General features: G+C 44.6%; 1 protein-coding gene across 1 annotated transcript in view; it reads right to left on the bottom strand.

The window, feature by feature from the left end:
- LOC115085907 (oocyte zinc finger protein XlCOF6-like) overlaps nt 1-12,389 on the bottom strand; it is a 54,237-nt gene that overhangs the window by 27,231 nt on the left and 14,617 nt on the right. Inside the window, exon 2 of the mRNA XM_029592445.1 lies at nt 10,250-10,376. Within this exon, the coding sequence (XP_029448305.1) occupies nt 10,250-10,376 (127 nt within the window). The remainder of the gene's footprint in view (nt 1-10,249; nt 10,377-12,389) is intronic.

Raw genomic sequence — 12,389 nt, 5'->3', positions numbered from 1 at the left:
TGCTGCTTATTTCTCTGTTGTTCACCGTCTCACAATCTTTCTCCTTTACATATCATCTAACCAGTCCACAATACAAACATGTAATACCTGAACTCCCATCAAAATAAACCACCTAATTCATTTCCTTTCTTCTAAAAGGTAGCAGCTACTGAGGTATAATCAAAACTGAGAAATATTTATCATCCTTACTGCTGCATGCCGGCCGTTTATTTCTGACCTGTGTTTAAGTTAAAATAAATCCTATCGTCACACAATTAAATGCAACTGACTTACATCTTTTCTCTACCCAAAACAGTCTATATTGCTCAGCACACAGCCTTCTGCATATTCCTAAATCTCTTCCCTCTTTAACATTACTTCATCTCTCATCCCTAATATTCACTTGCCCCATACTTTCAACACAAATTTCTGTTTTCACATTAAACAGATCAATTCATTAGTCCCTCTTCTATCACCTGTGCACTCAGTCCTATAACATACTTAAACCTCAAACCTCTCAGCAGAACTGTAAAATCCATTTTAAAAGTGACTCACTCCCAGGTGTTTTTTTTTTTTTTTTTCTATCTCTCTGCCTATACCCCTGACCAAAGAACAAAACCATACATCCCTCTCCAATGATAAATCAAATCTAATTATGAATGGCTTTAAATAAACACAGGTTCATGCTTTCGTTCTTACCAAATGAAATAACACAATGCACAATAAACTCTCGGTAATCACACAATTCTAAAAACTTAGATGCAAATATGAGCATCTCTGCATTAATGGTAGGAAATAAAACCAAAAACTAAGAAGCTTACTGGGCTGATTATTCTTTTTCTACGTTTACAGTGAACATAAGAGTCCTTGTGGCCAGCCATGGCTACATCATTCAGCCCTGTACCTTGAGGGGGAGGGGGGAGAAGCAAAACACCATAAAACTGAAAAACTTCTCATTTCTCTGGTTAATGATACCCTAACAGCAATCACGCATTAACTCCAAAGCAAACGTAAATATGAACTGATAAAAATAAATCTCATAAACTAAAATAAACTGGAGACATTCATGTACCTCTAATCACAGACAGCTGTAAACTATAATATCCAACCATGCAGTTTCTAGTTTGAAAAGCACCGCATTTGTTTGTGTTTAACAACTAAACTTTGGTAAAAAATCCACTAACTAAAAACTCCTTATCATACTAATTATAACTTTCAACTTACCAATTGTAACTTATTCCCTCTTTCTCCTTCTGAATCTACACACTTACAACTGCTCTACTCAGCCGCTCCCCAGATGTAAAGTGAAAGTGAAAGTACTTGAGCGCAAGCCATGCGGTCTAAGAACAAAAGACCCCAGACTGACTAGTGCTGGCTACCCCTCTGTTTTTCAACTGTTCAATCTGAAAATACCAGAACTTAAGTTAGATTTTAATCAAATCATCAACTCATGTCCTGTCTCCCTAACATATATTAAAGAACATTGTGCAAAAAGTATTCTAAACCTGATATAACACACAAGCTATATACACTGTACAACAAATAAAATAAAAACATTGCTACTTACAGATTTTTCCTTTTTTTTTTTTTTCTTGTTACATACTCACAAAATAGATCCAACTTCATTCCACATCTGCTCTGAACTCATAATTCTCCGGGATAACCTCCAGTCTACCTGGGTAACTCAATCTTTGAACGGCAAGCCAAATTTTACCCTTCAAGAACCTAGTATTACCTTCGTCCGCCAAAAGCAATACTACAGCTTATTAATAATTAATAATTAATAATAACAACAGTTATTAGAGTCCCATCTGGGGTGCCAAAATGTCTAATTTTGGGACTCATAGCTTAGGGCACAAGAACACTGCAATTCAGCAAGAGGTTTTAAAATTTAGTTTATTTTGGCTTTTTAAAAAAAAGAAAAAGACAAGTGTTCTGGGAGATGCAATATGCCCTCTATCTATACCAACTAGCATCTCCGTGAATCTCTGCCATGCTCTGACTTATATAATCAAAATACAACATTCTCGAAGCTTCCAGAAAAGTGTAACTGCCCACAAACACATACTGTTGTCATGGCAATCTATCCTGTATAGGAAATGCTTGTGAGGACCTCCCTCAACTAAGAATTCTTCTAACCCTGTTTCTCCTCCCACTGTAAACAAGTTCCTGTATCATGCTGGCTTTTGATGCAAGTATTCTCTTCTTGTCTTCTGTTGTTCTTCTTTGTTTATTGTAAACACCTCACAGTCTGGGTCTTGAATAGAGCTTGGCACCAGGATTCATTCAACTTGGTTTCAGGTTATCGAAACCAGCATCTGCAAGATAAAGGCTTGCATCCTGGTTTCCTGCAAAATAAATTGCCATGTATTGTGGTGCAGATATTGTCATTGATGCCTTCCTGGCCTATAATTCTAAGGCTTTGCAGGGTTTACCAGTTTCCCAACTCTTCTGCATCCTTTGAATCTGTGATAGTCAGAAAGTCTCTCAAAGTTCATTCACCTCTGACAGGCCAGTACAGCAGAGGAGTCTGGGTATTCTTGGTTATCTTAATCAGACATATTCTTCAAGATAGTCTATGAGCAATTCTGGTGAACAGTCTAACGGTGGAATACTCTTAGCTGTACATCATGATGAATAACGCTTCCATTTGAAACTGTAATTGCGCCTGGTTGATGGTTTTCTGGACTCCAGAAGAACTAGTTGAGCCGATGCGGAGATACCCTGCTCGGTCAAGAGGATCCGTTCAACCTCCATGCAGTCAGATATAGGGACGAATGGAGTGGATAGATTAACTCTCCTTGGTGTTGAACTAGAAGATCTGGATGATTGGGAAGCCGAATTGGCGGTTCGATCGAAAGGCGTAAAAGGTAGCTGTACCATGGTTGCCTGGGCCAATTTGGAGCAATTAGAATTATTTGACTTCAGTCCTCTCGACATTTTTTAATCATCCTGGTGATGAGTGGAATCGGTGGAAATGCATATAGGAGAGTGGATTTCCATGGAATGAGGAACGCATCTTGAGCGATCCGTAGTTGCCTGGGACGGGTCGAGCAGAATCGTGGAAGTTGAGTGTTGTCTTCCGTGGCAAAGAGATCTATGGACGGAACACCCCACTGAGCGAAGATCTCTTGAGCTATGTGGGAATTGAGAGTCCATTCTTGTGGATGGAAAATTCGACTTAATTTGTCTGCTCTGGTGTTGGCCATTCCCGGAAGGTATGTGGCCTGTAGATGTATGGAATGGCGGTGAGCATGATGGAAGATTTGGAGGGTTTCCTTGCAGAGGGACCAGGAACCTGACCCTCCTTGTTTGTTTATATAAAACATCGCTACTTGGTTGTCTGTGTAGATCATCATTCTTCGCCCCCGGAGGTGATTTTGAAAGGTTTGAAGGGCACTGCATATCGCTCGTAGTTCTAATAAATTTATTTGACGTGATTGTTCCCATACCGACCGATTGAGCCCACCTCGACCTGTTAGAAACACCTTGTGTTTCTAACAGGTCGAGGTGGGCTCCCTAACCCTTGCAAGATGCATCGGTGGTTAGGATTGCGTTGTGTGACGGAGGATTGAACAGTGCTCCCTTGGTCAGTGTGGGTTTTAGAAGCCACCACTTGATATCTTGCTTCATCTGAGATGTTAGCGATAGACGTTTGCTCAATGGTTGTGAATGTTGTTTCCACTGGCGTTTCAGACCCTATTGTAATCGTCGCATGTGAAGTCTTGTGTTGGGAACAGTGAAAATTGCTGCCGCCATCTGACCCAAGACTTGTAATATGTCTCGGGCCGTCGGGCAACTGGTTGCATGCAGGGAACGGAGAAGTCGACACATCTCCTGTTTTCTGTCTTCCGGGAGATACGCTCTGGTGCGTGTAGTGTCCAGACGAGCTCCGATAAACTGCAGAATTTGAGTAGGTTGCAGCATTGACTTCTGAAAATTGATTACTAGTCCCAAGTCCTGGAGTCAAGTGATTACTATTTGAAGGTGTTGCAGGAGAAGGGTTGGAGTTGAGGCCACTATCAGCCAATCGTCCAGGTATGGAAAGATTGTCAACCCCTGTTGTCAAAGGTAGGCCACCACCACCACCATGCATTTGGTGAAGACTCTGGGTGCTGACGATAGGCCAAAGGGAAGAACTTTGTATTGGTAATGCTGAAGTTTGTATTGAAAACAAAGGTACAGCCAAGAGGAAGGGTGGATTGGGATGTGGGTATAAGCATCTTTCAGATCCTATGGAGCACATCCAATCATTGAGTTGTAAGAGAGGAAGGTTTGACTTCAACGATACCATCTTGAATTTTTCCCTGACTAATAATTTGTTCCGTTCTCGAAGATCCAACATTGGACGAAGGCCCCTGGATTTCTTGGGAGTGAGGAAATATGGGGAGTAAAAGCCCTTGGAACTGACCATCAGAGGAATTTGATGTATTGCCCGTTGATTCTGAAGTAGGTTTATTTCTTGGCCGATCTGGGGGATGAGATGTTCTTGGTGCTCTCAGGGATAGATAAGGCAGAATGGGCTTGGTCATGAATTGAAGATGGTAACCATGTTTCACAAGGTCGAGTACCCACTGGTCTGTCGTTATAGCTTCCCAGGCGGAGAAATGAGCCGTGATGTTTCCTGGGGGTGCTGAAGGGGATGGTGGCGGCCTTGAGTTTAAAAAGATTGTTGCGTTTTCAATGTAGTTGCTGGTTGTTGTGTCTGCTGACGTTGTGATCTTGGTTTGCCTCTTCTTTGTTGTTGTTATGCTCAAGCTTGTGAACCCTTGGGTGGACGGAAGGATGGTGTACCTTAGGAGGAGGATCCTTAGGTTCTCCCGTCGGGTGGTGAGGTGGAACAGAAGATGTGACCGGCTGACCCTCGGCACAGGAGACTGAGGTGACCGTGGAGGCAGAGGAAGAGTCGTGACGTCGAGGAGCCAACTGTGTCTTCGCCACTGGAAGCCCATGGTCTCCCTGGGAGGAGCCCGTAGGGACCCGGGCCGCTGGGACTTAGGTGGAACTTTGAGAAGTCAAGGAGTCGTGAGGTTGGTGCAAGGGCCAACTGGAGATTCACCCCTGGAAGCCCGCAGTCCCCCTGGGAGGAGCCTGTAGGGACCCGGGCCGCTGGGACTTAGGTGGGCCCTTGGAGACGATGTTCCAGAATAAGTCCAAGGTCAAGTGCCAGAGGGTCGTCGCTTACCAGTCCGAGGTCACACACCGAGGGATCACCACTTGCCAGTCCGAAGTCAGGAACCAAGGAATCAAAGAGACTAGACAGGAACCAGGAAGCAAGGATCCGAAGCACAAGAAGACTCACTGAAGCAAGCAGACTCTAACAACGCTGGAAGCTGTTGCTCTGGCTCATAAGAAACAACTGTAGTCAATTAAAGGGAAGAGGTCCCTTTAAATCTAGGAAGGAGGCGTGGCCTCGCTCCTAAGATGGCGGCAGCCATCTTGAACTTCGGCCACGGAGAAAAGGCTGCTCGACGCCACGAGGGAGGAGCAGGAACAGGTCCCAGCCCGGCGTCCACCGCAGAGGGCTTTGCCAACGCGCGGGACCGACAGGCATTGGGCTACTGGCGTTTCCCCCGATGCTGCCATGGCGGGTTGCCGTAGCGGGCCAGGTAGGGGGGGCCGTGGCCGTCTGCAGCCGCGGAACACAACAGTTGTTGCTGAGACTGAATTGGTTGTGGTCTTTGATAAGAAGAATATAAGGGTGTCCTGTACTGTTGGTAGGAACGGTATGATCTATGCGAAAATTGATGTCTACGAGAATTAGAAGAGTATCGATGGGAAGTAGAGGAATGAGTAAGAGTCGTTAGAAACTGCACCACTAATGCTTGATCTTTAAGTTTACTCACTGCTTCTTGGAAGCGATCTCCAAAGAGGTTGTCCCCCATTCAGGGCAAGTTAGTAGATTTGTCATGCAACTCTTCCCTTATAGCACTGGCACGTAACCATGCTAGCCTCCGTGCTGCTATCGCTGTGCCTGACGCTCTTGACGATGTTTCGAACGCTTTGTAAACAGTACGTAAAAGATAAAGAGAGCAGTCTTCCATATCTTGCAGTGGAGATGGAACATAAGCATGCCTTTAGTTGCTTGGATACATTCATATATATATATATTGGACCATATAAAATTGGTGATGTTGAATGCGGGCAGACAACATTGCATTTTGGTAGATGCGTCTGCCGAATTCATCCAAGGATGTGCTGTCACGGCCTGATGGAGTAGAGGCATGTGTTTTTGATCTTTTGGATCTTTGCAGTGCAGACTCAACTACTAGTGATGCATGTGGTAGTTGTGGAACAGAATATGGAGAACTGGTTCGAATCTGAAATTTCAAGTTCTTGACACCGCTGGGAGAGTGTGTGGTGTTTCCCAGGATTTTTGCAGTACAGCATTCTGTGGCAGAAGAGATGTAGGCTCTCCCGGGGTTTCAAATATTTTTAAAAGACCAAGCGTCTCGTCTCTGGGGTCAGGAAGTTTCTGGACATCCAGATGTAGTATAGTCGCCACCTTATCCAAAAATATTGGATAAGAAAGATCCTCCGGAGGGGAGTAGGGCTCAGGTGGTTGCTCAGGTGGATCCGAAGGGAAGCCTGTCGAGGAAGACAGAGTTTGGAGAGGACGTGGAGTAGTCATGTGGATTCTGATCATGAGTTAGAGTGCCGGGTAATGGAGGTGCAGAAGGAGGCAGCGGTTCCACAGATGACTCCCTTGATGCCTGTTTTGGGCTTTTAGGACTGGCTGGAGTCTCCACCGGGAAGTCAAAGGAAGATTGTAGTGTTTCAAAAAAACCCGAGAGTGATTGTGATAAAGCCAGAAATGCCTCTTTAGCTTGTGGTGGCATTTGTGTTCTGTTTTGTGGTGGAGGAAGTGGAAGCGACTGATGAGGAGTAGATCGTGGTGATCTGTGTTTCGCCTTTCCCGGGTGGAAGGACAGTTATCATTACCTTCCGATCCCGAAATAGAAAGATCCTTGCCCTTCGGTTTGCTTCGAGAGTGTGATGAGGTAGAAGAAGACGGAATGTGACTATGTCTTGGTCTGACTGGGAGACTGAGTCTGAAGACGATGTTCACCGGGAAGAAGTGGACTTGGAAGGCTGGGAATCAAACCTTCTATCCCTATGTGATGAATGATGCCTGTGTCCATGTCTATGGGAGCGTCTTGAAGAACTATGGCTGGGACGCTGAGTACTGTTGTGACATGAACGTTTATGAGCTTTGTGATAGACGTCACTATGCGATGACACCACTGAGGTGGAACAACTGGAAGAAAAATATCTTTTTTTTTGTTCTCTACTATAGTGTCTCCTTTTTTGCGCCAATTGCGCTGTGTCTGGCGCCGAATGTGCAATATGTTGCTTCGATTACGCCGTCTCCGGCGCTGTCCTCGGGGCTGTGTTCGTTGCTCTCAGAGCCTTTGAAATCGGCGCCATGTGCGCATTTCCGGCGCCGCATGTATGAACCTCGGCGCCGTATGTGGCCTTTCCGGTGCTGCGTGTTCCGTCCCTGGATCTCTCCATGTCTGGCGCCCTATCCGGCTTCGGCGCCGAATGTGCCGTCTGAGGTCGCTGACGCGTTGGCATTTGTTTAGTGGTACTTCGAGGATGCCCTTTGTCAGAAGATTGTCCGGGAGCATTCTGGTACTGTGACCCAGGTCCCTGGGTGTCACAGACCACCTTACCTCCAATCCTGGAGGCCTGAGGGTCCCACGATGAGGCTCTTCTTTTAGTTGGGCCCCTTCGCTTAGATGGGCCAGGAGACGAGTGTGCCTCTGAAGGGGATTGAAGGTCTCGCATTTTGTATGCCCAGTGACGTTGGGCTCGAGGTGACATTCTTTTACATAAATCACAGTCGGCCTGACTGTGATCTGGTCCCAAGCAGCGGTAACAGCGGTCATGTCCGTCAGTGACGGACAAGACCTTACCGCAGGGACATGGTTTAAATCCAGACGGCTTCTTTGACATTTTGAAGAGAAAAACAAGAAAAATCTGAGGAGAAAACAAGCTCTGCATGCACACCCGCACGCGGAAAGAACAGACTGGGGAGAATCTGTTACTTTCCGGCATGGGAACACACGCGCAGCCTCAGAGACTAAAAGTTTGATCTCTGCTTGTTAAAGCTCTGTCCCCGGGCCCTGATTGGCAGTTCCCATGACAGCATGGCTAATTCAGCCCTGCTATCAATGGGAAATAAACAATTATAATATAGTAAACCTCCCATACCAAAACAGCACTATCTGACAGCACTCAAACAGTAACAATGCTACCTTTAAAAAGATAACATTGCAAATATTATATCAGGCCCTAAAACACCAAAACACCACCTATTATTTAAACAGAACAAGCCAGGCTTCCTAAAATTACTTGCAAAATAAAAAAATACCCTTACCAAAAAATCTTGTGCAAAAGCTTTTAAAACTACACAGGCCCATTCTTAAAATGTCAGATCAGAAATGTTAACATCTAAAGACAGGTCTTACATTGCACATAAGCTATTGAGATAGTATTTTAAGATAATACTTACAAAGTCCAATAAAAGTTATAAGATCCTGCCAAGAATACAGTTTAGCCCAAGAAACAATCTGCCTTAGCAAAATATCACTAACTCCCAGGACTCAAAAAGCAACCACCCTACTCAGGAAAGACCAGCACTGCAAATATTACATCAATACAATGTTTAAAAACTGGAGACATATCAAAGATCACCCAACAATTAAAACTAATGATGAGTTTTAAAAATCCTCCACTCTTCATACCTGGGAAATTTTGATTTCCAGTCACCCTGAGATTGTCCTGGATTAGTGGGGGGAGGGGGAGAAGAGGGTTTACAAACTTTATCCTCTTTCTCTCTCTCTCTCTCACACACATACACACACACACACTCTCACACTCACTGGCTTTATCTCACTCACACAAACATAGGCACTCTCTGTCCCTCCACACAAAGGTATTCTCACATTCATTGACTCTCTCTCCCTCATATACACACACACAAAGTGGCTCTCTCTCCCTCATATACACACACACAAAGTGGCTCTCTCTTCCTCACACACATACACACTCTCACACTCAGTAGCTCTCAGTCCCTCACATGCACACACATACACACTCAGTAGCTCTCAGTCCCTCACATGCACACACATACACACTCAGTAGCTCTCAGTCCCTCACATGCACACACAAGCACTCGCTCTCACTCAGTAGCTCTCTCACCCTTACAAACACAAGCACTCTCTTACACTCAGTGGCTCTCTATGCCACACACACACACACACACTCACTCACATTCAGTGGCTTTCTGTCCCTCACACACATACTCTCTCACACTCAGTGGCTGTCTCTCCCTTACATACACAAGCACTCTCTCACACAAAAGGCACTCATATACTGTGGCTTTCTCATTTTCACACACAGGCACTCTGCCTCTCACATACACACACCCACATCCTCAGGTATTCTCTCACATTCAGTGGCTCACTTTCTCTCACACACACACAGTCTCTCTTACTCACTCACACATGTTCAGGGCCTCCCCCTCTCTTCTCTGCCTCTTCATCATGCTGCTGGATCATTGGTCCTCTTCTTCAGCTGCCATGGGATGGACACCATGTTGGCCTGCCGGGACTTGTATTTACCCATGAGTGAAATGGGCTCCACTGGCGGTCAATGGGTCCCCTTCTCTTCTTTAGCTACCATGGGATGGGCTCTGTGGTAACCTGCCGCATCACAGGTTCTCTTTGTGGCATGGGACATCATTTACTGCTGCCACCGCATGGTAAGAATTGCGTGATTGGCCCCCATGATAGCAGGAGATGAAATTGCTTCAATGCAACACCTACTGCCAGCTATGGGGTCAAGGAAACAGATCATGTAGTTGAGTGCTGCATCAGTTTGAACAGGAGTTTGGTTTATCTCTGCACAATCCAAAAAAAAACCAAACTTAAAAGAACTGATTAGGGCTGGGGATTCACTGAATCCCTTGAAGGCCCTGATCTAATGCCACTTAAATTTATTAAAAGCCACTGATATAGCCACGTGTGGCATCCATTCTATCCTGCTATAACCCACTGAGACAGTCAGTCAGATGTTACTTTTTACTCCCTGGTAATGTTGCATCTGTTGCATGTGTTCAGCTGACAGGAAGCCAACTGTCCACTTCAGCACTCGATCTCTTTCTTACTTTTTACCAGCTCACACCATTAAACCCTCAGACTCCGAACTGCCCTTTTCATGGTGCCCCAAGGCTACTAATAAAAATTGTAAAATTCTCCCTTACCCAGAGAGATGAGGGTCTCATAATTCTCCATCATCACATCCTTGTAAAGTTCCTTCTGCCATTCTTCTAGATCTTCCCACTCCTTCTGGGAGAAATAGATGCCGATGTCCTCAAAGGTTACTGGGACCTGAAACACAAACCCTGCCACAATCAGCACCTTCTGCTTCACCTTCATCAGGGGACCTCAGCATGACAGGGAGGGTTTTTCTTCTGTTTGTAAATTAAAGGGAGATATCAGAGATCCCAATTTCTATCAGATGCTCAGGGTAAATTCTGCATTTAATTTGTTAATTCTGTGGCAAAATGTATTAATAGGCAATACACTTGCATGAGTTTGCATAAATTAAATACATAAATCTATTTTACATTATAAAAGTAAATGAGAAATTACTACTTACCTGATAATTTCCTGTTCTTTAGGATGAATCCAGAACAAGTGGGTTATGCAAGCCTACCAGCAGATGGAGACGGAGTAAACTGACGTCACAGTACATACACCCCTGCAGTTACATCAGCCTGCCAGTATTCTCTTCATAAGCATCTGTGGACAGACTATCAAAAAGCTTGATGAAAAACAGATAACCATTGCAATACTCAGCCAACAAGCAACATTGAGCTTAGCAAGAATGTAATAACACTACTCTAGGGACTGGAGTAACAATTACCAGTAAGCCCTGTAATACATAGACACACAGGAGGATCATTATGCAATTATACGGCAGCCAAGAAAGGGAAGCTGGATTCATCTGACTGTCCTAAAGAAAAGGAATTTCTCATTTCTTAGAGTCCAGTCAGATGAATCCGGAACAAGTGGGATGTACCTAAGCTACTCCTGAATAGGGTAGGGGGCTGCTCGTGATCCAGTCAGAACCTCATGTGCAAAGGCTGCATCGTCCTGGGCTTGCACATCCAGACGATAATACCTGGAAAGGTGTGTAAGGAGGACCATGTCGCAGTTCAGCAAATGTCGACAGAGACAACAATCTAACTTTTGCCCATGATGCTGCTTGAGTTTGAGTGGAATGGGCCCGAACCCAACTAGGTAATTGCGTCCCAGCATCCACATATGCGGTCATGACTACCTCCTAAATCCAGCGAGTTATTGTAGCCCGCGAGACTAGCGCTTCCTATCCATTACCGCCATGGAGAGCAAACAGGCAATCCGAACTATGCAAAGGTCCAGTGACTTCCAGATACTTGACAATATGCTGTTTGACGTCCAAAGGCTTTCCCTGACCAGAGATGCCAGGGAAATGGAATGGTTCTCAGAGACCACTTTCGGTAAAAAGAGAAATGGCTCCTGGCAAGACAAGGCCTGCAGCTTGGAAACTCTATGCGCAGAACAATTTGCCACAAGGAACATTGCTGTCAAAGTCAGAAACTGCACATAGTGGTCGAAGCATAGGGCCTACCAAAAAATCCAAAACCAATTGAGACTCCATAGGGACACTGGAAATACAAAGGACGACGAAGATGTGCCACTCCTTTCAGAAAACAGACCCCATCAGAATGAGCCGACAAGGATCCACCATTGACTGGACCCCTGAAACAAACAAGAGCAGTTACTTGTATCCTTAAAGAATAATGGGTCAAACCTTTATTCAAGCCATCCTGAAAATTGTGGGTTTGCCTGTATAGAAGTGAATGAAGAGACTTTATCTACTTGATGTGCAAGTTCACTTATGAAAGACCAAGCCTTTCAGCTGGAGGAAACTATTAGGTGATCTTTTACTTCTCTTGGGATATCCTTCTCTGCAATCTGGCTCAAACAGTTCAAAGCAAAAAGGACCCAGCCAACTTTGTAGTAAATGATAAGGTGAGTATCTAGAAGTTGCAAACAACCAGTTAGATATGGTCTTAGCATACATGCCATATTGTACATTTGCATATTAGGACATTTAAAACTTCCCCTTGCCAGAGGTTTCATCAATAACTTCAATGGGATTCTCACCTTCTTCCTCTTCCATAAAAAAAAGTAAGGTTCCTATTTATTTCCCCAATATCTTTCTGGCATAGTCAAATAGGGCGCATTTGCATCACATACAACCACTTGGGAACTTCTATCATTTTCATTAGGTGTATCCTACCAATTAAAGAGAGGAAGTTTCAGCCAATGCTGTAGGATTTTGCCAAGTTCTTC

Source organism: Rhinatrema bivittatum, chromosome 2 (assembly GCF_901001135.1).
Source record: "Rhinatrema bivittatum chromosome 2, aRhiBiv1.1, whole genome shotgun sequence".
NCBI lineage: Eukaryota > Metazoa > Chordata > Amphibia > Gymnophiona > Rhinatrematidae > Rhinatrema > Rhinatrema bivittatum.
Note: the sequence above shows the minus strand (reverse complement) of the source record. Positions and strands in the feature narration are given on the sequence as shown.